Source organism: Ranitomeya variabilis, chromosome 3, assembly GCF_051348905.1.
Source record: "Ranitomeya variabilis isolate aRanVar5 chromosome 3, aRanVar5.hap1, whole genome shotgun sequence".
NCBI lineage: Eukaryota > Metazoa > Chordata > Amphibia > Anura > Dendrobatidae > Ranitomeya > Ranitomeya variabilis.
In genome coordinates this window covers 524152558-524178923 of record NC_135234.1, presented here as the reverse complement: position 1 = coordinate 524178923, position 26366 = coordinate 524152558, and the positions used below count along the sequence as shown (strand labels likewise).

The following is a 26366-nucleotide window of genomic DNA, read 5'->3' as shown; positions in this document are numbered from 1 at the left end:
ACACTGAGTTGAAGAAGCTTTGTGAAAGGATTCTTCAAACTGAGAAATTGATTCATAGAAAAGTATTAACAACTCACCGATTTGATACAGGTAATTTTTTACCTTAGTTATCTCAGCATAGGATGGTCCATCCTTATTTTAATCTAGTTTAGGAAACGTGTACCAGCTCACCAAAGACCGTTATCAACTCATATCTGTAAGGCGGCTGGTAAAAATAAGAGGCAAAACCCATTGGACGGGAAGAGGGACAGAGTGCTCTTCAGTCAGTGTTGTGAGTACTTTTCCCTTTGCATATTTGATATGTCACTGATATAAAAAGAGCATGAGGGAGTCGCTTTGTAGTAGTGGTGTAGGACTACCAGTACCAGCACAATGCAGGTGAAAAGGGAAAAGTTCTCAGCCTTATACACAGGAAGAAAGACAAGTCTTCCAAGATTCCAGGAGAGTGCCCTATTTTTGGCTTTCTAGATATCTTTTATACAGTACCTGGTTGTCCAGGGCTTCCTGGTATTCCGGTTGTACCTTTAGAATAAAAACAAATAATGTTTGGTATTAAAAAAAATAACTATTATTATTATTAGATAAGGTACTTAAATTAAAAATCACAGCCCAGAACTGAAAACAAAATCGAAACATTCGACAGCTTAGTCTAATTACCTTTGGCCCCCTTCTCTCCTCTGCTACCTGGATAACCAGGTGGTCCTGTGTCTCCTTTTTCTCCAGTAACAGTATGTTGGCCATCATGGATTACCTCAAGTACATAATAATAATAAAATGGTCACCACAATGGCACAGTAAAATTCAATTATTCATGTTTTTTGCTGCCTGTAAGATAATTCTGTGAGTACTGAATATAAATGCATGAAATGATAAATACCATCTATATGCAAAACCCACAACTTACTATTCCTGGTGGTCCTGGTGGTCCAGAGTCACCCTTTTCTCCCTAACAAAACAAAAATAAAGTGGTTTCCACATATTTCATCTACCTAGATCATAATGTTTGGCAAATAAAGAGAACCTAGTAACTACACCTCTGTGAGCAGGTGTGAGCACATTGCACTTACTCTTTCTCCATCCTGTCCTTGGATTCCATCAAATCCAGGTCTACCAGGTACACCCTAAATATGTTAGAAATACATTAAACACTGAAATTGGACAACAGCAATTCTGTTTTAATTACTTTTGATAACTTTTTTTAATTAATTTGATACTTTGTCTTTAAAAGTATACAGTATATTATTTATTAGATAATATATTAATTGAAAAAAATATTTTACCTGTTTTATTTTACAAATAATAACCATTCTTCACTAACACAAAATCCCCCTTACAGTAGTACCTGAGGGATAAAGGTTTCTATAGTGCTCAGTGCAGTAAGCCCCCCTATGGTTAGGGGAGTTTTAGCCTTTGCATAACATGTCGTACTATTAGCCATAAATCTATTATTGACCACTATACTTGGAATATGACATGAGGAAGATGCATGCATGCTTAATTTGGACAAAAATATTCAAGTCTTAAAATTACCTAATAATATATTCTAATGCTTTTATTTTTTAATAAAATCCTTACATCATGTCCCCTTTGTCCCTTTTCACCGTCTTTGCCAGGTTTTCCCTAAATAAAAGGAATGAAAAATATAAATCGAGAACATGCACATACTGTATTTATGTTCTTCTGATTTTTAAGAAAGATGGGCCTCCTGATTTTTGGCTTAGTTCCTCCAGTTTCATGCTTGCTAAAGATGGCCATATACATTTGTCTCAGATTAAGGGCATTGTCCAGGCTTTATGTTAAGGTCTGCAGTCACTCTATGAGACTGCAGACTTGGAAATCTTCACAGCTCACAGTCTGCGCGTGGTCAGGATTTTCCAGCGCTGAGAGCAGACATGAGCGTGACCGCACATAAGCGATTAGGATATAATCGGTTAGATGGCGACTATACGTATGCCGCCTCACGCAATACAGTTGAGCTGAGCGAGGCCAGACAAATCAAGTTGGCATGTGGCAGAAAGTATACAAATTGCATGTTTGTGGTCACATGACCACCGGCTCCTGGTGTTGGCAACGGAGAATGTCGACAAAACGCACTGTGCACTATGTGAGGATTATAGGAAGATTGTCACATACTGTAACATAGGAATGTTTATCAAATTAAATTTAACAATGAACAATCATTTTAACTGACCATATATTTTTCCATGAAAGAATATGCCAAGAACATTCCCAAAAAGATAATAATTTATCATTGACTTCCTTCATCAAACATGTATGATCAGTTGATCAATGTTAACAGCTGATATCGACGGAAATGTTTATGACTGGGTTGGTGCAAGATATGTGCAACAGATAATTAAATCTTCAATGATTGTTCAGCCACCAATTTTATTTATATCTAATATTTATAGGCACATTAAGAGGTGCCCCTAATAAATAGGCAGGTTAATACTATGCAAGGAAGACCACATGGAACATGGGAGGGAGGCTTGGGACCACATGGAACATGGGAGGGAGACTTGGGACCACATGGAACATGGAGCACAATTAAAGGGGTATTCCCATCTCCAAGATCCTATCTCAATATGTGGAAGGTGTAATAATAATAATATCAAATACCTCCAATTAGAAATGTAGTATAGTTTTTCTGATTCGCTTTATCTCTTTCCTTATTTGCAGGCATTGCAGGACCTTAGGTATCCATGGTTACGATATCTAGCAACTAGCTAACTGTGACTATATCAGTAGTCCAGTACACCTACTGCATCTTGGGATAGGATCTTGAGATGGGAGTACCCCTTTAAGTCACCGGCCCACTGACAATTTCTAGAATATATACTGTATTTTTCTGACTATAAGACGCACCAGACCATAAGACACACCTAGGTTTTAGAGGAGGAAATTAGGCCCCCTCATCCTTAACCTGGTATGAATAGCCCTCTCATCCCTATCCTGGTATGCATGCCCCCCTCATCCCCATCCTGGTATGCATGGCCTCCTCATCCCTTTACTGGTATGCATGTCCCCCTTATCTCTAGCCTGGTAGGCATGGCTCCCTCATCCCTATCCTGGTAGGAATGGTCCACCTTTTTTTTTTCCCTATCCCTATCCCATCCCTATCCTGGCAGGAATGGTCGCGCTCATCTCTATCCTTGTATGCGTATGCAGGGCCCCCATCTTGTCCTAGTATGCATGACCACATCCCTATACTGGAATGCAGGGCCCCATCTTTATCCTGGTATGATTGGCCCCCACCCCCATACTGGTATGCATGGCCCCATCAAAAAACATTAAAAAAAGCAAACCATTACACTTACCTTCCCGGCGCTCCCTAGCAGCATCTTGTTCCGATGACAGCAGCTGCTTTATGCTTGTAAGAAGCGCATGGCAGGGACGTCATGCGCTGCTTGCAAGCTGAACGGCAGCCGCCAGAATACTTACTAATCTGCATGCTGGAACTGTAAACGTGGAGAGCAGTGAGAATTCATTGCTCTTTAATAGCGAGCACAGTGTCAGCAGGAGCCTTCCAGCAGCAGACGGGTGGTCACGTGTGCCGCTACGTAGGAGAAATGAATATTCACCGCATTCCACTCCAATGGGCGTGGAATGCAGTGAATATTAATTTCTCTTTAGCAGTGGGCACAGGAGTTAGCCTCAGCAGCCGGCTCCTGCCTCTGTGACCCGCTGTCGCTCCCCCACCTCCCCACCACAGCCAGAGCCGGTACAGCCAGACTATAAGACGCACTCCTCATTTTCCTACACATTTTTGGAGGAAAAAAGTGCGTTTTACAGTCTGAAAAACACGGTATATGTTTTTGGTTCTCAGTATTAAAGTTCAAATGACAGCACTTACTCTGGGCCCTGGTTTTCCAGGTTCTCCTTTTTCACCTTTAATACTTAATCCAGGATCACCCTAAAATAAAAATAAACAAAGATATGAGTGTGTATTTATATATACTAGAAATGATCAAATGTTTAGAAATTCAAATTCACTAGCCTAAAATGTCAGCTGCATTAGGCTTTTATACAGGATATGATAGTCCCTCCTGACTGATTGCGCTATACCATGTGATGTGTAGTTGCAAGGCATTATGGGGAAGCCTGCTCGATGGCGCTTGTTGTCATGTCCACTTTCTTTTATTGATGCAATCTTCTGCAGTGTGTTAAAAGGCAGCGGGTATTTTTAGGGGGACTTGAGAGAATTAAAGGGAATCTGTCACCCCAAAAATCACATCATACTATATATTCTTGTACAGCACTTCAATATGGGTGATGACTGTAAGTGTAACACGGGCCACTCTCCACTAGATTGGTGAGTGGCACAGCATCGTTTTCTCTCAACCCCACATCCCTGGCTGGTGAGTGCGGGCCACAGCATCATCTACAGTATAAAAAATTAGGTGCCAAGTCCACCTCTCATGGCCCACATATATAAATGCGAGAAATTTTAATAAAAACACCATGAAGAAACACTTACCCTATTGCCTTGATCACCTTTATCACCTTGCATGCCCTTTTCTCCCTGTGATGTGGGACAAGATCATACAGAGCATTATAATAATTGTTATACAGTCATGACCGAATATGTTGGCACCCTAGAAATTGTTCCAGAAAATGAATTATTTCTCCTGGAATATTATTGCAATTACACTTGTTTATTTGCTTTATGTGTATTGGACCAATACAGAGGAAAAAAAAATGCAAATTGGACATAATTTGACACAAAACTCCCAAAATGGGCCAGATAAAATTTTGGCACCCTCAACTTAATATTTACTTGTACACCCTTTGGAATAAATAACTGCAATCAATCACTTCTTAAAACCATCAACAATCTTCTTACACCTCTCAACTGGAATTTTGGACCACTCTTCTTTTGCTCCAGGTCTCTCATATTTGAAAGCGCCTTCTCCCAACAGCAATTTTAAGATCTATCCATAGGTGTTCAATGGGGTACAAGTCCACTAAAATGTTGCTCCTGTTAGGCTGCATTCACACGTTGCGGCTGTGGTGATTTTTTTTGCCGCGACTGCGATAAAATTGAAACATTTTTGCCGCAATTTTGCAGAAATTAAAAAATATCGTTCTCACATAGAATAATGATTATGGTAATAGATATATTACCTTTTCTCGATACCACACTGAACTGTTCTCAGCAGATGCATGGCCTTGTGGACCTGGAGGCCCTGGTGGTCCTGGCTCACCCTGTCAAAATTAAGATAAAAAGAGCGCCCACAATATTCAAATCAAAAGAGAAAAGCATTAATAAGATCCTCCTAAGGTGAGACACATGAATATTTGATCAACCTAAGTAGCCTACTCAAAGCTGTCAATGTAAGCAGTATAGTACATATAAAATAAAAAGGAAGCATATTCCTGACTACTATTCAATGCAGTTGCCTGATTAGCAAACCAGATGTACTGAATGTTTAAACAGTTTAGTTCTCATCTGGATCACTTTTCCGAACTCCATGATAACTGCACTGAATTTTTCAACTATGCTTGTAAACAGTAATTACTATTAACAGCATTTTTCCTTGAACGATCATAAAACAAGTAAAGGAGCATCATAATTGTGCTCAGGGAAATTCACTGTTCAATTTCTTAAATTTAAATTTTTTGTAACATCACACAGTAAAAATTGTCTTATGCTGAGATGACTGTATATAAAGGAATGCTTGCACTTGGTCAATAGAAGAGGTTGTAAAATGGAAAGAGTGGAAAACTGAGAATGATCTAGACTTATAGGAATTAATGACTACTTATAGGCATTAATGATCATGAGCATCAAATAAACCAGTATATGGTTAATTTTAATTTGAGTGAGACCAGTTTCACACATCTGACATTCATGGTTTGAGCAAGGACTGTGATGTCCAGATCATCCACAGGTAACCTGACCACAACTCATCAGTCTCTTAGATAGAAATAAGGCTGTTGAGTTTGGGTCAGAAGACCCATGGATGGTGGTGGACATGTGTAACCTGCTCCTAGCAAAATGGCATTTGAGGAGCAATGTCAAATTGCACAAATTGGCAACCAGTATTAGATCAGAACTCTTTTTAATTGTGTTTAGGTCAAACTTTGAAAGACAGTGTTAAAAATCTAAATTAATTAGTTCATGATTTCATTAAGGCAAATGTCAGACTTTTTTTTGCTTTGTTTGACTCAAAAAATAAATGACAACAAATTTGCAACAATGCCCACTTACAGTGAAGTCCAAAACTGAACTGCCTTGGGGCACAATTTATTTGATCTGGTGCTGATTTATCTTCCATTATCTACTTGAAACAAAGAAGACATTACTTGCCTTTTCACCCGGTGGTCCATGAAAACCAAGTCCCATTTGACCCTGGAAAGGTACAAAATAAAAGATCCTTATAGAGCAGTTTATGTGAACATTAACTGTTGTTATTATTGGGATATAACCTATACATACCTTTGGTCCTGGAGAACCGGGTTGACCAGGTGCTCCCTGGAAACAAAACATAAAAAAGTAATGTAAGTATACAGTTACAATATACAATAGTGCAGATGTATATTATAGTAGTTTGTTGTATCCAAATAGGTATGGTATGCACCCGGTAAGACTGAACTGTGGTGTGAGTTTCACTTCATCCACCGTAGGAGTACAGTAACCAAGTAGAGGCTTAAGAGCTCCTTCACGTGTCAGTGATTTTTCTCATACGCAAAAAACAGTCTGAGTTTGATCATTATTTTTCATCAGTTTGGTCAGTGTGTCAGTGTTTACCATTAGAGTGTGGTCAGAATTTCATCAGTTTTTCTTGGATTAAAAATATAATTAAATGTTGGACGTTCTTCTCCTATCATACAGTTGGTTAAAGATGGACAGTACACTGAATGAGCCCTAAATGCTATGTTAATACCGAATATGTGTATTTTTTAGTGTAAATATTTGTTTTGTAAATAAATATCTCAAAACTTTTTTTTAGAGTAGTGAAATGCTTTTGGGCCTCTTTTAGACTTCTGAATGCCATGGAAACTCATCGATTTGCCACCCAACAATCACACTGTGGGGCAACGAAGGGGTGACAGAGAAAGTCCTTTTCCTCTGTCTTATCTGCAGCAACTAAGGGACTAATTGAGAAATGTTGTCCTGCGGAGTTTTCCTTGTAAATGCTGCTATATAGTATAGCAGTGATAACAGGTCTCAGCAATGCCGCCTAGTATAAAAACAATGACGCAATAAAAACAGCAGACCACTCAGGGGTGTATGGTCTTTGGAAATCTAGCTGTAGAGGATCCGTGAAGGTACATACCATTTCTATTATTACTTTTAATTCTAATTATCTTCAGCTGTAAACTTACCTGCCTTTAAAAGGAATCTATCAGTAGGATCAACCCTTCAAAGCCGTCTATATGGGCATGTAGGTCATAAGAAGCTGAATAAAATGATACCTTGATATCTGGAATCTGATGTCTTATTCTAGCGAAATCCACGTTTTTCCCAATATGTGAATGAGCTGTTAAGATCTATCAGACGGGCATAGATCTCCCAGACAATCTACCCCTGAGATATAAAACTTCCTGTGACCTACTTGCCCATATAGATGGCTTAAAAGGGTTGATCCTACTGACAGATTTATTTTAGGGAAGATTACCATATATGTTTATTGCTTATGCACTGCAAACTTATTTCATTACAAGCTCTTTTCTTCTTACAAACTCTGGTACATCAGCTTATAAAAGTTGATTGAAGAAAGATTACAATGAATGACTGCACCTAAATGTAATTATATGTATATATACATATATATATATATATATATATATATATATATATATATATATATATATATATATATATATATATATATATATATATATATATATTTTTTTTTTTTTATTTCAAAATTCTGTGTGATTAGTTTCCTAAAAAGGTTGTCCGGACTAAAGTGAAAGGTCCACATTCCCTCTATTTGACTGTAGACTTCAGAACCGTGACAGTCTTTTATGCATACTCTGTCATGATTTCCCACGCGTCACGTGACAGCGTGCGTGATCTCTCAATTCTCTTCTATTGGCAGAATCTAGTCAGTGTGTGACCGCAAGTTTACAAATCACATAAATGTAGTCACCGGCAGAAGGAATAAAGGGGAATGATGACAGTGTGTGCATCTCAGAATGTCACGGTTTGGCAGTCTGCAGTCACATAGATTGCAGACTCTTGATTTGAGCCGGACAACTATTTAATACATCTGTCCAGCATAGCTGAAGATGAGAATTTAAGACATAAAAAATGAGTCTTTAAATTCTAACTGAAAAGATGATTACAGATAGAAGGCTTTTAAGACCACTTACATCTCTTCATCACACATTAACTCCTACCCAACATTGAATGTACTAGTATTGGCACATCCAATCTAGATCCAATGTCTACTCCCACTGTCAAAAGCTGAATCTGAGTATTACACAGCCAAAATCTGCTTCTAACAGCAACAAGTAGAGCCCAGTACTGTTAACCCTTTAAATGCACTCTTCTATTTTTCTATTTTCTGTCAGCTGGATAAGACCACACAACTATATATATATATATATATATATATATATATATATATATATATATATATATATATATATATATATATATATATATATATATATATATATATATATTTATATATATACGCATATCTTCACATTTTAGCTAGGGGCACATTATGCTCTATAGGTCAGACCTAGGCAAAGTGAGGCCTTCTGGTTGTTCCAGTCTGGCCCATGGTATGAGACAGTTGAGGGGCTGAAAACAGTGGCCCACAAGCCATACCATACCCTTTGCCACCCATCTGCCACTTGCCTACTGTCACTACTTTCCGCATCCTCCAGCCGTGAATTCATTGGTGGAGAACAGGGCTCCCAGTCCCTTCTTCCACCAATCAGCATGTGAGCCCGCAGACGTCATGACATCACTTAATCGCGATGCTGCAGAGACTCAGTGTACAGGAGACAGGAGCAGAGCACCGGGGAAGCAGGAGACAGGTACGTATGTGTTGTTGTTTTTCACATATGTACAACATGTTTGCATGTATATAGTGGGGGCTCATGCTGTATATAGGAGGCTATGTAGGGGCTCATGCTGTATATAGGAGGTTATGTCGGGGCTGATGCTACACAGTACATAAGAGGCTATGTGGGGGCTCATGCTGTATATTGGAGACTATGTGGGGGTTCAAATTGTATATAGGGACTGTGTGGGGGCTCATACTGTATATTGGAGGCTATGTGGGAGCTTATTTTGTATAAACGAGGCTATGTGGTGGCTCATACTATATATAGCAGGCTATGTGACTACCATACTGTATATAAGAGGCTAAGTGAAGCTCATGCTGTATGCAGGGAAGCCATGTGAGGGCTCATGCTGTATATAGTAGGCTGAGTGGGGGCTCATGTTGTATATCGGGAGGCTATGTGGAGGCTCATGCAGTATATAAGAGGCTATGTGGTGATTCATACTGTATATATGAGGCCATGTGGCTATCATACTGCATATAGAAGGCTTTGTGGGGCTCATGCTGTATATAGAGGATGTGTAGGGGCTCATGCTGTACATAGGGGTCTGTTTGGAGGCTCATGCTGTATATTGGAGGCTATGTGGAGTTCATGCTGTATATAAGAGGCTGTGTGGGGGGCTCATACTATATATATGAGGCTATGTGGCTCTCATACTGCATATAGAATGCTATGTGGGGCTCACGCTGTATAAAGGAAGGCTGTGTAGGGGCTCATGCTGTACAAAGGGGGCTGTGTGGGGGCTCATGCTGTATATTGGAGGCTATGTGGGGCTCATGCAGTATATAGGAGGCTGTGTGGAGGTTCATGCTGTATATAGGGAGGCTGTGTGGGGGCTCATGCTGTATATAGGGGGATGGCAGCATACTTAATTCTGCTCAATATCAAGGGATAGTATGAATATAAAATAATAATTATAACTGTAATGAATATGTTAATATTAATTTTAAGCATAATTTATTTCAGCCTATTGGTTTGGCCACAAACTCTAATTTGGCCCTTCTAGAAAATTAATTTCCCACCAATTCTATAGGCAATTCTAGGAATACTATCTAGAGCTATTTTTTTTTTTTTATCAAAAATCACAACCACACTTTCACAGCAAAGCTGTTAGAAACTGTGTGTGTGTAGATATGTTGTTTTGCCACCTTCTTGTTGGTAAGATTTAGAAACCAGTCTAACAGTTTTCCTACATTTATAGCTACAACATATAACATAAAAAACTAGCAAACAAAAATGATAACAGACTTTATCTGTAACAAGGCAGTTTACTCAAGTTGATTTTTACAGGACAAAAACTGTCATGAAGTTTCATTATAATCATAATCTAATTTGTCTTCTTGGGACCTCATTTTATAGTTCTGATTCCATAAGATGATATAAAACTGAGGTTCCTATTAGAGAAGAGAGAACCTGAACTTAAACGTTCAGGGTTCGTACAGGACAGTTAGTCTCCAGTGCTAAACGCTGAACACGGACTTCTCCCAGAAGTTCATTTACATGTTCGTAGGTCTGGGGGAATTCCGTTGGGGAAAGAGAGATTTTTTTTCAGCTCCAAAGTTCGGGTCCCACTTGATATCAATCAAGATCAGGTATAGTTCTGGTACCTGAACCGAACTTTGGAATAAAGTACAGGTCAGGTACCAGACCCTGAACTTCCACAGGTCTGCTCATCTCTAGCCACAATATATATTTTTCTCACATTTTTCAAATACTTACTGTACGCCCTGGTGGACCAGGGGGGCCGACTGGGCCTTCAAAACCTGGCAACCCAGGTGTACCCTGTATGAACATAAAGGGTAAAGTTAAAATATGCAATATATTAACAATGTAAACATAATTAGGATAACATATCTATCAATCTTATTTCATGATATACATTTAACTTACTGGTAATCCATTGATCCCAGGTAAACCTTTTTCACCTTTTATCATTAATCCCTGCATACCAATAACATCTCCTGGATCTCCCTGGAAAAAGATACAGATATTAGAATAAACTGAATGTAAATGACTGTTCATTCACATTGAGTAAGTGAATTTCTTTGGAAAGGAAACATGTAACCTACATCTACAGCTACACATGTACCACTGGATGCCTTACGTACATTATGAAGGTATTATCTTTCCAAGTAATGTTTTTTGGGGAAAATTTCTCCTTAAATATTCCATCTGACAAAATGAGCCACCACCTTTTTTTCTCTTTTTTTGGGGTACCAGACAGAATAAAAAACTGTCTACCTACACATAAAACTGGAAGCATATAGTAAAAGTCTCCTACTCATCTATGGTAGTTCCATTTTAGCTCATTACAAAATGTAGTATGACAATGTGCACACTCCTTAAAATAATTTCTACAGACTCAATAGAAAACTCCAAAATCTCAGAAATCTAACACATAAGAAAGGAGTTCATGTTCATTTGGCTCCCATCATTATTAGCTATAGACTAATTGGACGGAGTAGGAACACATCCAACAAGTCCTCCACTTTCTTAAATTAAGGACAAAGATAAAACTTGTGGTACAAAAGAGGATCAATGAAAATTAACATAATAACATCTTCTTTGTTGTTAATCTTTCTCTATCTCATCTGTGAATAACTAGATTTTCTGCTTCTCAGCTTATCTTGCTCTTTTTCCTGTCTTCGTTATTTGAAAGGGACTGCTATTTTCCTATGATCTGGATCTTTCACCTGTTTTAGCATGTTAAATTGGCCACATCATAGAATAGTGGCTACAGAGCTGAATAAAACATTTTAATTTCACCACTCCATTGTGGAGATATTAGCTTGTAAAATTTAAAATTAGGTTATAATTTATGATAAACTCAACTGGGCATTATCAGAGAGTCTTCTCTGGGGGTGTGTATTTCTTCCCCTGAATGAGGTTGACCAATCATAAGCAGGCAGCAACATTCATGGGAAAAAATAACATACACAATAGCTTAGAATAGGCTTTTTCCTGTGTGAGACATATAATGACATACACTGATCTCACTGCAAAAATGTGTGTGATTGCAAAGTGCAAGTAGAGCAGAGATGAGTGTGATTACTAATACTTCTTCAGCTTCCATCTCATTCTTCCAAGCAGGGCATTAAGTGTAAAGTACCAGTAAAACAGTTTTCACAGACCCAAAAGAGGGGTATTTCCCTGCCTACATTGTGCCAATGTAGGAACAAACTCAAAGGCTATTAAATGAAAGGCTTCTATACATGTGACTCCAGATTTGTCATTTACACCATTAAATGCCCTTGTAGCTATGTGTATGTGGAAGAAATGATCCAGCTTGGGATTTACCAACACAAATCTGACATACGCTGCAGTAGAAGTATGTTACTGATCTCACATCAATTTTATGTGGCAAGTCACACAGTAGGATAGTAGGATAGTTAGTGTACTGACACTGAAATTTTGGATACACCACTTACAAATAATGGCAAGTGACAAATTATAATATCTTGAGCTAATAGAATGTTGATTTTCTAACCTTTCATCCATTTTCTCAACAGAGACATTAGTCCACCTCTTTACTTCCACAAGACTGACTCTCACAGGACTGGTATACCTCTTTCTTCTATAACTTCATCTTAAGTCTATGCTTCTCTTTCATCTTTCACATCCTTTTTTTCTCTTTTCCTCCTATTTCCCCCTTCCCAAACCCTACTTTTCCCCACCTTCTTTCCCTTACCCCTTTTCTTTCTTCTCCCCTCTTTCCACTATGTCTTACCCTTTTCTGCATATTTGCTTTTTGTTTCCTTTTTTTTTTTAAACCAGTTGTTTTTTATTAAGGAATTCAAAGAATATAAGTAACAAACAGTTACCAGTAAAAGAATACAAGAATACAAGCATAAAAATAAAAAAAAACAAAACAGAGCAACAACAACACGGAAGGGGAAGGGAAAATGAGCAGCTATACATCCCGTTACATATAAGATACAAAAAGCATTGAAACAGAATCTAACTGTTACTCGGTAATACACAATAATTCAAGATCTGACGAGAATCAGGGAGGTACTTCAACAATGTTATAAATAGAGGAAATCCACGGGTCCCACCAATTCAAAATCTTTATTTTTGTATTTAAATCATGTGCAAGCATGAGCTCATATGCACAATGTGAATTTAGGCGAGATATAGTTTCGGGAAGAGAAGGGAGAGTCGGAGACTTCCAATGGGCTGCTATAGTCTGCCGGGCCGCAATGAGGGTATTTGTTATGATTGGTCTAATAGTAAGAGGATAAGTCTCCAAATCCAAACCCAGTAAAGCTAGGGAGGGCGTTAGTATCAAGGGAAGACCCGTTAAAGAGGAGATAAGAGAGCTCACTTCAGTCCAAAACTGATTCACCCCAGGACAGTGCCACCACATATGGGCTTCTGTGCCCAAGTGAGAACAACCCTTCCAGCAAGCAGGGGAGGGGGAGAGACCCCGACCACTAAATTTCGCGATTCGAGAAGGAGATAGATACCAATTGAACATAAGTTTTTTCGATTGCTCCAGGTGGTTAATGCAGCGCGTGAAATGATAAGCATGACCCGAGGCTGTAAGCCAATTTTCTAAAGGAGTTGAAAAGGCAAATCTGGATTCCCATCTGAGCATATAAGAAAGTTTAGACGTCACTCGTGATTCAAGAAGGGCTTTATAAATAATAGAGACTCCGCGACGGGCCCGGGTGAGTTGACCAAAGAACGCTTGTAGTGAGAGGTTAATCTCCCTGGGATCGCAGACTGGGAAGGATACAGAGTTAAGAAAGTGACGGAGCCGAAGATAGGAGAAAAGGGAGGAGGGAGGAAGGGAAAATTTCGAAGCCAGGTCGTTATAAGGAGAGAGACGACCCTGAACCAACAGATCATCGAGTGAGAGTGTGGATGTGAGACCAATGCCCCAAGATGCAAAAGAAATTTCTCCCATCAGGGTTTCTACAGCTCGCAGGGAAATATGTTTAAAAAGGAAAGGGAAATGAGACATTTTAAATTTTTGCCAAGTCGAAAGGAGGCTTTGGATAGAACGAAGAGAGGAGGACGGAGGGGAGAAACGAAGTAGATTCATTTCCAAAAGAAGTCTGGTCGATCCACGAGGAGCAAAACACATCTCAATCTGCAACCAAAGCGATAAAGGAGACTCTAGCCACCAAATCCTCGCTACCTCAAGCATAACAGAGGAATAATACGATGCAATATCAGGGACCCCAAAGCCACCCCCCCCAGATGGAAGGGTCAGAGTGGACATGGCGACACGATGTGATCTGTTACCCCAAATGAACCGACTCAGACCCGATTGAAAGAGGTTTAGATATCTTTTAGGGAAGAGAAGAGGGATACAACGGAGGAGGTATAGGATCTTAGGGAGAAACATCATTTTGACAGTTTGGATTCGAGCGATCCAGGACAATTGGTAAGACGAATATTCTGCACATAACGACCGGATATCGGAAAGAAGGGAATCACAGTTAACTCTAATAATATCTTTAAGGGAAGAGATGTGAATTCCTAAGTAACGAAAGCCGTTAGGAGTCCAATTAAAGGGAAAATGTGCGGAAAGCTTTTGCTGGGAAATAAAGGGAAGGTTAACTGGAAAAATCGAAGACTTAGTAAGGTTGAGTTTGTAGAAAGAGGCGTTAGAAAAGTCAGAGAGAACAGACATAATAGTTGGTAAAGAAACAGTAGGGTTTGTGCAAGTGAGGAGAACATCATCAGCATAGAGACTGATTTTATGGTCTACAGGGCCCACCAAAATACCCGAGATATCAGGATGTATGCGAATAATAGCTGCTAGCGGTTCCATCACAAGGGCAAAAATGAGGGGGGAGAGGGGGCAGCCCTGGCGCGTCCCGTTGGTTATTGAAAAAGTGGAAGAAGCAAAGCCACCCGCTTTAACAAAAGCACAAGGGGACGAATATAGGGCCATAATGGCTGATTTAATGTTACCAGAGAAGGCAAATTTATCCAGGACCGCCGCCAAGAACCCCCAGTGCACACGATCAAAAGCTTTTTCCGCATCTAACGAGACGAGTACACCAGGGGATCCCCTCCTCTCCAAAATCTCCAATAGGTTTATGACCCTTCTCGTAGCATCCCTAGCCTGACGGTCAGGAATGAATCCCACCTGATCTAAAGCAATCAGAGACGGAAGTACTACTTTAAGACGGTCCGCTAGTAATTTAGAATAAATTTTTAAGTCGCAGTTAAGCAAAGCTATTGGACGATAGCTGCTCGGATCGGTGGGGGGCTTCCCAGGTTTAGGGATTGTAGAGATAGATGCTCTTAGTCCCTCGGGTTTGATGTGTCCCTCACGTTGCCAGAACCGAAAAAGAGATAGCAGATGAGGAGCAAGGAAGGAAGAAAAGGAGGAGTAATATTGATAGGGGAAGCCATCTGGACCAGGGGCCGACCGTTTTTTAGACGTACGAATAACTTCAAGAATTTCAGGGAGGGTAAAAGGCTCATTTAAGTATTTTAATTGCTCCGAGGACAGCGAAGGAAGTTTGGCTTTTGCAAGGAAAGCAGAAATAGTGTCAAGCGAGGGTTGCGGTGTAGAAGGAGAGGAGGACAAATTATAAAGGTCATTATAGTAATTGCGGAATTGGTCAGCAATAAGAATAGGGTTACAGATTTTGACTCCATGGGGGGAGATAATGTGGGGAATTCTTGAACGGATCTCCTTTTTTTTAATTCTACGCGCAAGGAGGGCACCAGCTCTGTCCCCCATGGCATAAAAATTGGATTTAGTTTTTTTCAGTTGAAGCTCAACTCGCGAAAGGAGAAGAGTGCGCAGTTGGTTCCGAGTCTTTAATAAATCTGAGAGGGACGTAGGGTCTGAAGAGGATAAAAGAGAATTTTCGAGTGTTTTAATCTTAGTGAGGAGGGAATCCAGAATCATATTATATTGTTTTTTAGAGTGGGCTGCTAATTTGAGAAAATGACCACGCATCACAGCCTTATGAGAGAACCATAACACATCTGGAGCAATGTCATCAACATTATTAAATTGAAAGAATTCCTTCAGGTGAGTAGTAAGGGCTTTAAGATTAATCGTAGAAGTCAGGAGGTGTTCATTCAATTTCCAGTTAGTCAAAGGAGAATGGGGAGTGGAGTCAGAAAGAGTTAAAGTAATAGGGGCATGGTCTGACCAAGAGATAATGTCAATGTTGGCAGACGCACATAAAGGAAGAAGGGAGTCACTAACTAGAAAATAGTCTAAACGGCTGAAGGATTTATGTCTGGGAGAGAAGAAGGTGTAGTCCCTTTCATTGCTATGGAGGTAACGCCAGACGTCATGCAGGTGAAAAGAGGAGGTAATAGGAGCTAGGTCAGATCTAAAAGTCAGGGAATTCGAGCAGTCAAGGGATTTGTTAAGGGGGGCATTAAGATCTCCCGCGATTAGTTTGTGACCCACCATAGAGGGGGACAGGTTATCTAATATTGAATTTAAAAAGGCAGATTGTTTTGCGTTCGGGGCATAAATCGCCAATAAAGAAAATAGGATCTCATTTAAACGACAAGTCAGAAGCAAATACCTTCCCTCAGGATCAGAAAAGATTTTAATCAATTCAAATGACAACTTAGCGCTGATAAAAATTGCTACACCAGATTTTTTATCCTGAGCATTGGAAAAAAAACGCTGAGGATAAAAGCGGGAGGTTATGCGGTAATTATCAGTCTCTAATAGATGAGTCTCCTGCAAAAAGAAAACGTCCGCCCAAGATTTCTTAAGTTGGTTATAAAGAAGCGAGCGTTTTTGAGGAGAATTAAGGCCATTTACATTTAATGAAAATACCGAGATAGGCATAATAAGAATCTAAAGTAGACCCTTAGCTCATATGTTAGAACAATGAAGAACAAGGATGGTCGGCTGCACAAAAGGGAGGGAAGTGGGGGTAAGGGGGGAGAGGGGTACATAACCAGGGTAACAGTGCATAAAGATTCAGACGCAAATGCGCCATAACAAGGACAATGCAAAAACAATAAAAAATGAAACATCAGTGGAAGTAACTGATTACCAGAAATATTTACAAAAAGCAACAATAAAATTAAGAAAAAAAAGTCCAGAAATTCAGAGCGAACAAAAGTCGCTCGAAGGGGCCGCATTCCCAGGCGTAAGTAATAGGGAGGGAGGGAAAAGAAGGGAAAGGAGCCAAAATGTAACCTGGGAAACGAAAAAAAAAGAAAAACAGGAAGACGGACCCCTGAGCATATTATCCAGCAAAAATGAAATCCAGATCAACTAAAATCAGGTCAGGCGACTCTCCATTCTGGGTCGATCCTTTTCCCACGAGATCCACTCTTATCCAAGGAGTCCAGTCTGGGAGGTTGGAGCGTTGTAGAAGAGGACGCTGGGAGAAAATTCCAGGTCTTCAGGAGTTGCGCTGCATGAGCGGGCGTAGAGCAAGTGTGAGTGATGTTATCTCTGCGAATAATAAGACGAGTAGGGTGTCCCCATCTGTAGGCTATTTCTTTATCCCGTAGTAGTGCTGTGTAGGGCTTAAACGAGCGACGCTGAGCTAAGGTGCCTGGAGATAGATCCGGATACACCTCAAGTTTCGTAAAGCGTTCAGATATAGCGGGAGACGCTCTGAGAGCCTTCAGAAAGTCATCCTAAACCTCATAAAAATGTACTCTTGCCAGCACATCACGAGGAAGATCCGAGCGGACACCAGCAGGCTTCTGCACTCTATGAATGCGATCTATTTTTAGGTCTCTGGGTTCTAAGCCCGGTAGCACTTCTAACATGAAATCCTGGAGAAACGCTCTTAGTTCCTCAGGAGGGAGCGACTCAGGGACGCCTCTAAGGCGGACGTTGTTCCGTCTATGTCTGTCCTCCAGGTCAAAGTTTTTAGCTTGAAGCGCTTCAACTGAGAGCTGGAGGTGTTCGTGATCATCCAGGAGAGTGTTGTGAGATTGAATGAGTTCAGTCATTTTAGTTTCAAGATGGTCTGTGCGATTGCCGAGGTCCACAATCTCACCTCTGAGCTCCGTTACCATAGACTTCATATCGTCTTGAATAGAGGCTCTCAGTTCCGATAATAGACCTTTCATCAGAGATAATGTGACTGGCGAGTCCGAGGGAAGAACTGCCGATGCAGCTTCTTGTGCCTGGGAGTCTCGGCGGGAAGCACGGGCTGAACGAGGAGAGGGAGGCGCCATATTGGAGAGAGGTACCTCGTTAGAGCGGCCTGGAGGAAAGTAATCTGAGACCCGTTTAGGGATCGTAGATTGCGAAGGTTTTACCTTTCCCATGTAGTGAGGAATGGAAGAAAAAGAGTCTCTGTTTAAATTCAGCTGGATCTGGAAGATCTGGATGCTTTAAAAGACGCTTTTGTGCTCAGGGGAACGGGAGCTCCTGGATCAAGCAGCCTCCACCATGAGCAGTCAGGCCACGCCCTCGCTTTTTGTTTCCTCTTATCATCTTCTCTCCACTTTTTATCCTTTATTTATTTGATTCTATTTTTAATTTTTTTATTTTCTATTTCTTATTGTTCATTTTTTTAATTTTTTCTAATTTTCATTCTCGCTTGAATTTTATTTTTTTACTCTTTTTTTTTTTCGTTTCTCCTTCCCTCAATCTCTTCCTTCTTCCCTGCTTTTCTCCATGTACCATATTGTCCCAATATCTACACTTACATTGGACACAAGGTACACTTTTACGCTCAACAACTTGTTCCTATAGTTTCCATACATTTATATAAGAGGACACTTATTGAGCGTCCTCACATTGCCATAGCAGCCATTCTCTTTTTCAGAAACTAGTTCTTCCTGGTCATCGGTCCCCTTAGCTGTTCATCAGCTATATAATTTCAAGTACATCCGAAACACACAAATTAGTCATTATACATCACTGAACCCTCAGAACGAGATGTGTCTTCAGGCGCCCTGATTTTGATTGTTTAACTTCATTTTATATGAGCCTAGCCATATCTGTAACTTTGTGTTTCATTTCATTTACTTGTATTTGCTTCATGATATATTGCTTATTTTTGCCTACTTTTTTATATGTCATTGAAATTTTCCTTTTTTTGACACATTTGTATTTGCATATATTCTTTCAGTCTAATGAAGATTTAATGTGGATCGAAATATCACAATATTTGTTTGGATGACATTAATATAGACATTCCTACACTGAGATTACAACAAGTGGTGGGCCTCTTCTTGAATTGTATGGGGTCGTACCCCTCCTGAACACCCTCTGACATGGAGTAACGTGCACGATACACCACAACATTAAGACATTTAACACCATCAAAAAGGCAATACAGCATCAAAAAACTCAAATGAGTTACTTTACTCATGCATTATTACATACCTTTATTCCTGGTAAACCTGGAGGGCCCTAAAATAACAAAATAGGGTAATTAAAGATTTCCATAGCTTGTGAAGAGGGATATATTACAAAGAAAACAAATATGAAAAAGTTCACACTTTATATTTCAGGCAATTGGATTAAATGTTATTTTGGCATCTCATTCTCTTTTCTATTTTACACCATTTACTGAACTGGTTAATTAATTTTATACTTTGATAGATTGGAATTTTATGAGTATGGCGATACCAAATATGCTTATTTTGTATTATGTTTCATTTTTACTTTTTATATTTTTTACTTTTTTTTCTCACTTCCCTTTTGGGATTGGAACCTGTGTTTGTTTGATTGTTTGTTCTATTTAACTGCAATACTTACAGTATATATTGCAGGATATAGTCAAAATGACATCCGAAGCTGGCTTCATAGGCGAATTAAGATGGAAGCCATGGATCTAAGTAGGCCTTCTAGGGAGGCCTTTAGCTGTCATAACAATTCATTGGTATCCCACAAATGTGCCGGAATGGTTGATGGGTGCACAAATGCAGTGGTAATCAGAGGCAATTTAAAGGCTGTTATCAGTGAATGACAGTGGCTTTAAATGGTTAATTAGAAACCTCCAGGCGCTGCTGTTACAGGCAGATACTGGCATTTGTAAGCTACGGTGTGGGCTCATCCCGAGCCTGCTTCACACAAAGCACCCAATGTATGAAATACGTATATGTCACACATGGGGAAGGGGGTCAAAACGACCATGCAGTCTTCACTATGCAGTTACTGTAACTGAAGGCGGTGCTTATGGGAACTGTATTCTTTCCATGTGTGATGGATATGCTCATTGCATCTAACTGCTGAGATCATGGCATATAGAGATTGAAAATGGGGGAAATTGCCCATTATGATTCCCTTGTAACCTGATTGCGGGTTGCTGATGACATTGTCATGGCCGCCAAAGGCTTACTGAATGTGTCACGTTTGTGAACCTAGTAGTTTTACAATACACTGCTAAATTACTGCATTGCAGTGTGATGTACAAGTGAGCAGCAGGTTCAAGTGCCCCAAAAATGTAAATTACATTACAAATATTTTTTTAAAAATTATCAAATTTCGCTCCTTTCCCAGGAGGTAAACAAAATCGAGAAAGAAAATATTAGTTATCGCTACCCGCATAACTGTCCAGACTAATAAAAGGTCATAATTTCTACTGACATAACGGTGAACGTAAAAAAAGAAAAACCTGAAAAGAACAAAAGAGCAGAATTTCTGACTTTATGGAATTAAAAAAAAAAAGAAAGTCATACAGATTTCAAAATGGTAGTGATAAAAGCTACAGCTAGTGCTGCCAAATCAAGTCTTCATACACCTCTATTAGCCGAAAAATAAAGCTAGAGCTCTAGGAAGACGAGGAGAAAAAAATAAAAAGCACAGAGATGCCCATTGGGACTGTCACCCAAAAGTTTGCATGAACCTGGAGTAGGCCTTGGATGTATTCTTTCCAGTATTGTATATACCACTAATGAATGTAAAAGTGAACCATTTATTCCTGATACTACAATTCTCGTCATACTTATGCTTAATCTGCAATGTACAGTATATCACTATGATATGGTATTAAAACCATAAAAATAAGTAGTGCTTACCGGATAACCTATTAACCCTGGAAGCCCAGATGGCCCCAATGGTCCTATTTCACCCTATGAGGAAAAGATAAGTTGTTACTTAATCTAACAATATTACAAACCTCTGTTTGAATTAGAGAAAATGTATTATCAGCAAGTAACTTAATTTACCTTTGTACCATTGCAGCCAGGAATGCCAGGCGGGCCTGGAGGGCCATCTTGACCAGGAATGCCCTTTAGAAATAGAAGATTTTATAATAGATTAAAATACTATGTTCAAATGCAATGAAGTATTTATTCAGAATGAAGCCAATACATACAGGGAGGCCAGGGTTTCCTGGAAATCCAGCAGATCCGGGAGGCCCCTGGATTGAATGAAAGGAAAAAACAATGACTTTATGATGGAATGGCTTCACAAAGCAAATCCCTTGTAGAATGTAAAATGCATTGTGTAACTGATTTTAATAATATCTTAGCAATATTCAGTAGTAGGGTTAGTTAGTCAGAGAGGGAGAAGTTGAAAGAGTTAGGGTATGTGTCCAAGGGCCGGATTACATCCGGATTAGCTGGGGATGGAACGCTGCGTACAGCTGCAGTGTTCAACCCGTAGCGTCCAGATGTTACAGCATAGTGGAGGGGATTTTCTGAAATCCAGTCTCCACTATGCGTGCGAACACGCACCCGGAAGCCCTGCGTTTACGGACATGCGGCGCGTCTTTTTAGAACGCAGCATTTCTGTTTACCTTGCAGCGACGCTCCACTGCCGCAAGGTAAATTACAGGGCCCTATGTATGGGGTGTGGAGATTCCGGATGTGTGCAATAACACATCCGAAATCACTGCGCGTACAGAAGGGGCGGCGCTTTGGGCGGAGAGGGTTTTCCTCTCCATCCAAAGCACCGTCAATCCGGACAGTGCACACGCACCCTAAGAGAGATAGTGAGTGAGAGAGAATGTAAGAGTTATTCATTAGCCAACAAAAAGGCTTAAAAGGATTGCCCCACAATTTAAAGAGGGTGTCCAGTGTAGATAAGTTATCATTTATCCACTGGATAGCTGATCAGTGGGAGTTTGACATCTGAGACCTGCACTAATCGGCACAACGGGTCACTTTTCGGCCCCTTAGAATGCTGCTTCATTCTTTCCGGTAGCCCCACAGAGAATGAATGGAGCGGCGTTTTGGCATGCACACTCCATTCTAACAGGGACAAAAGTGCCCTGTCAAGGATAAAAGTGTCCTATTCTGGATAGGTGATAGCTTGTCTCCATGGGACAATATTTCATATTTACTTTGGTTGCTTGATCTTAAAATACATTAATGTTTGAGTCTAGATTCTGCTGTTAGATGTTTGCTATAGTGCCCTTTGTTGATCATTTGATTTCTCATCAAAAGTCTACCTAATGTGTCCATGGCTGACAAAAAGAAGCCTCTTCTAGAGCGCTGATGGTTATTGGCTGGCCTGCGCACTGTGTAAGAGGATGTGTGTGGTCGCGCTAACCTACTGAGCATGTGTGACTACTGGCACTGAAGACTGTATGCCATTAGTAACAGTGAGAAACAACAAAAATCTCGACACAGGAGCATTTCTTTTAAATTATTCGGCAGAAAATGAATTGACAGTATTTAATTGAAATGAATGTTTCATTTTGTACATTTTCAGTAAATCTGTGCTTTGGAAGCTTTAGTTTGAGCTAGAATTGTGTGAATGTCAAAAAGGACTACAGTTATCATCTGACTGGTGGGGAAACGTGGGTCGTGGGGGCACCATATCTTCAGGAATAGATCATAGTTGGAACATACAGTATATGGACACCCCTATTATAGAGTTGTACTGATTCGCATGCATCTGACTCTTTCTGTCACATCGCCATGTCCATTGCATCATCATATTGCTATTTCTAGTTTCTGCTTTTCCCTGACTGGTGTAGCATCGCTATTCCTAACCTTACTGTCATATATCACATTATGGTATCATGTATTAGCACTATATAGTTTTGCGTTTCCTACCTCATTTCAATAAGTTCTGTGTGTAATTTTGTCAACAAAGAGTTAATTTTTTTTAAATAAAACACATTGTTTGATAGTCTTACAGGTTTTTTAGTAGGATTTATTTTTATATGTAGCATAATGAATAATCTAAGGCCCAAGTTACATCATAGCTGAAGAACTGCTATACACTATGTGTAATAGTTTGTAATAGGTATATTTATTAGGTTAAAGAACTTACTCTATTTCCTTTGGTACCTGGAAGTCCTGGTTCACCTGTGTCACCCTGTAATAGTAGAATATTAGATATGTTGCACTTGTATACATGGTGAAATAAATTGAATTGGATCATCATATAAATCACTCACTTTCTGTCCAAATGGTCCAGGAGGTCCTTCTGGTCCTTGAAGGCCAGGAAACCCAATAACGCCATGTAGACCAGGAAATCCTCGTTCACCCTTGCAAAGAGAACAGGAACATGGTATAAAGTTACAAATGGTAGACACGTTATAGTGTTGCTTAGTCTCTGGCTTACTTATAAAACTGCGGAGTATATTCTTAACCAAGACCTAAAAAGAACTTGTGTTTTACGCACTGCTGATGACGAAAGGGAATATTCCTAGCAGTGATATGAATTTGTTTTTACAGCTGGGGGAATGTATACGTAAAACTGAAATAATTTATTCCTTATTATTAATTATAAAAACTGAAACACTGAGTATAATTCAGTCGCTAAACCAAATGTAAGCTAAAAGTAACGAAGAATAATCACAATTCTGAATTCTGAATTTTGGCCACTAGAGGGCAGACAATACATGGAGATCACTGGTGGGCCTCCGCTAGGTATCCAAATTAGGACCGCTTGTGCTTTCCACATACACACAGAGCTCTTAGTTGAAGAATTATCGATCTACCTTAATATTCTGAAACATTTGATTCATTCTATTGGCATCAGGTTAAAGTATAAAACAAATAAAAACAGGTATCAGTTTCACAAGATAACTAATGCCATTCACTTTGCCTTTTAGTAGATTTCACATTATTAGTGTATAGCTATACAATATATTATTTGGTGCATCTATTAACAAAAAGGAATGTTTAAATAGTGAGACCACAATTAGTGTGACAATATTATTATTATTTATTTTTAAAGTATCATTGATTGTATCGTGCTGTGAACGTGAAGAGGGTTTACGTACAAAAGCATACATAAATTGCAATGGACAAACTAACAGTGACAGACCGGTATAGAGGGGGAGAGGACCCTGCAATATGTAATATGTGCCATTTTCTTGTATTTGTTCATTCCTAATTTCTTTACATATTACAAAGTGCCCCAACTTTTTTTTTTAATTAGGGTCGTACATTACATCATATGTATATGTGTATTGATATTATTAGGATTTTCTGGGCCGAGAAGAAAAGTCTGCAGTTATTTTATGTCCGAATTGTGGCAGTATGCAATGCACACACTGTCATGTATTCCCTGTGTGAGTGGGTGGTCGGGTGATTACAAATATACATAGTTGCAGTTACATGCCGACTAGACTTCTCTTCTGCACCTCACAACCGTCTACCGTAATTGAGTGGAGCCAGATAAGTCTTGTCAGCATGTAACTACAAGTCTGAAAATTGCATTGTTGCAATCACATGAACGCTACTCGCATAGGGAATAGAGAAATCATGATCATGTGCGCATTTGCACAAATTGTCAATTTGCAGTCACACACTGCAGACTTTTCTTCTCAGCCTGGAAAATTCCTTTAAACATGACTGTCTAGATCTAAGCATCCTCGGACTTCATTCTGTGGTTTCATCTATCTCCATAACGTACTGTTTACATATAACACAAAAAGGGCTACGGAAAGAGGATGTATCTTGTAGTGGACACAATACACATATCAGTTCTGCTAGAATGATTAGCTGCCACATGTTTTTGCAATTTCCTCAGTTTTATGGGACATTGTGTATGTCCAACTGACTCACTGAACAGTAGGGACAAAGCTCCCGAAAAATATATCGCTTCTTGTTCCTGCTTTAAATAACTTATGCATCTGGATAATAGCTTTAATTGCTCAGCGCCATAACAGGATTGTAAAGTAAATGAAGTAAATAAGGGTAATTCCTGCCTGAAAATTAAAAAAAAACTAGCTTATTAGTAACAGAAGTAAATATATGGTATAATTAGGTAATATTCTATTCAAAATATATCAAATTGTGAATCTTTTATTCCAGTTTTCCGGAAACAAAACATAATAACTGCAACAATGAAGTCGATGAAGACTGACGTTTTACACAAAAGTCTAAAATCTATAGCTCACCTCTTTGGGCAATTCAAGCACCAGAAAATAACATCTACAGAAGTCATAAACTGGCGCAGATTTCTTCTTCAGTAGATGCCAGTTTTCTGGCATTCATTACAGTAAATTTCTCTTATGATTAGAGGCCACAACCTTCCACAAAGCTCCTCTCACTTTTTTTTTTTTACTAAAGTGCTGTGAGAGTGAGGGGCAGAATTTTTTTTCTTTTAAAGTTGAAAGTTATTGTGAAAATATGCCACATGACATTTTATACCAGAAAACTGTCGTAGAGGATCAGAAATTCCACCATTTTCATTTTAATTTGTGAACATTTTCCAGATGTCAGTGAATAATAACACTTTTGTTTACATGAGGGGCAGAAAACTGGTGCATATCCTTCCTGGCCTGTGATGGAAATGCAACTGCCGGATGAAGCATTGTACAACATATCAGTGAGATTCCTGCTGCTCATATATTTAGCTCACTGATCATTTCCTAGATTTGATACAATTGTGTCCACTTCTTGCTGAGAGCAGCCATAGGAATGCCAGGCTTCATGTCTGTCTTTTGGGCAGTAATGTATTTTCATCGTACTGGCTGGTATAGGTAATGTCACAGCATCTTGGCTTTCTCCATTGCATCTTGGCTTTCTCCACTGCATCTTGGCTTTCTCCATTGCATCTTAGCTTTCTCCATTGCATCTTGGCTTTCTCCATTGCATCTTGGCTTTCTTCATTGCATCTTGGCTTTCTCCATTGCATCTTGGCTTTCTCCATTGCATCTTGGCTTTCTCCATTGCATCTTAGCTTTCTCCATTGCATCTTGGCTTTCTCCATTGCATCTTGGCTTTCTCCATTGCATCTTGGCTTTCTCCATTGCATCTTGGCTTTCTTCATTGCATCTTGGCTTTCTCCATTGCATCTTAGCTTTCTCCATTGCATCTTAGCTTTCTCCATTGCATCTTGGCTTTCTCCATTGCATCTTGGCTTTCTCCATTGCATCTTAGCTTTCTCCATTGCATCTTGGCTTTCTCCATTGCATCTTGGCTTTCTCCATTGCATCTTGGCTTTCTCCATTGCATCTTAGCTTTCTCCATTGCATCTTGGCTTTCTCCATTGCATCTTGGCTTTCTCC

The 26366-nt window shown here is 39.5% G+C and overlaps 1 protein-coding gene across 1 annotated transcript in view; it reads right to left on the bottom strand.

Annotated features, from left to right (window-relative positions):
- The window catches only part of COL4A1 (collagen type IV alpha 1 chain), a 228855-nt gene that overhangs the window by 96184 nt on the left and 106305 nt on the right, over nt 1-26366 (bottom strand). The window contains exons 3-20 of the mRNA XM_077297015.1: nt 23301-23390; nt 23174-23218; nt 21267-21311; nt 21118-21180; nt 20968-21021; nt 19331-19357; nt 10921-11001; nt 10750-10812; nt 6440-6475; nt 6311-6352; nt 5125-5205; nt 4478-4522; nt 3854-3913; nt 1576-1620; nt 1068-1121; nt 905-946; nt 658-751; nt 487-522 (exon numbers count right to left, since the gene is read on the bottom strand). Coding sequence (XP_077153130.1) covers nt 487-522; nt 658-751; nt 905-946; nt 1068-1121; nt 1576-1620; nt 3854-3913; nt 4478-4522; nt 5125-5205; nt 6311-6352; nt 6440-6475; nt 10750-10812; nt 10921-11001; nt 19331-19357; nt 20968-21021; nt 21118-21180; nt 21267-21311; nt 23174-23218; nt 23301-23390 — 1003 coding nt within the window. The remainder of the gene's footprint in view (nt 1-486; nt 523-657; nt 752-904; nt 947-1067; nt 1122-1575; nt 1621-3853; nt 3914-4477; nt 4523-5124; nt 5206-6310; nt 6353-6439; nt 6476-10749; nt 10813-10920; nt 11002-19330; nt 19358-20967; nt 21022-21117; nt 21181-21266; nt 21312-23173; nt 23219-23300; nt 23391-26366) is intronic.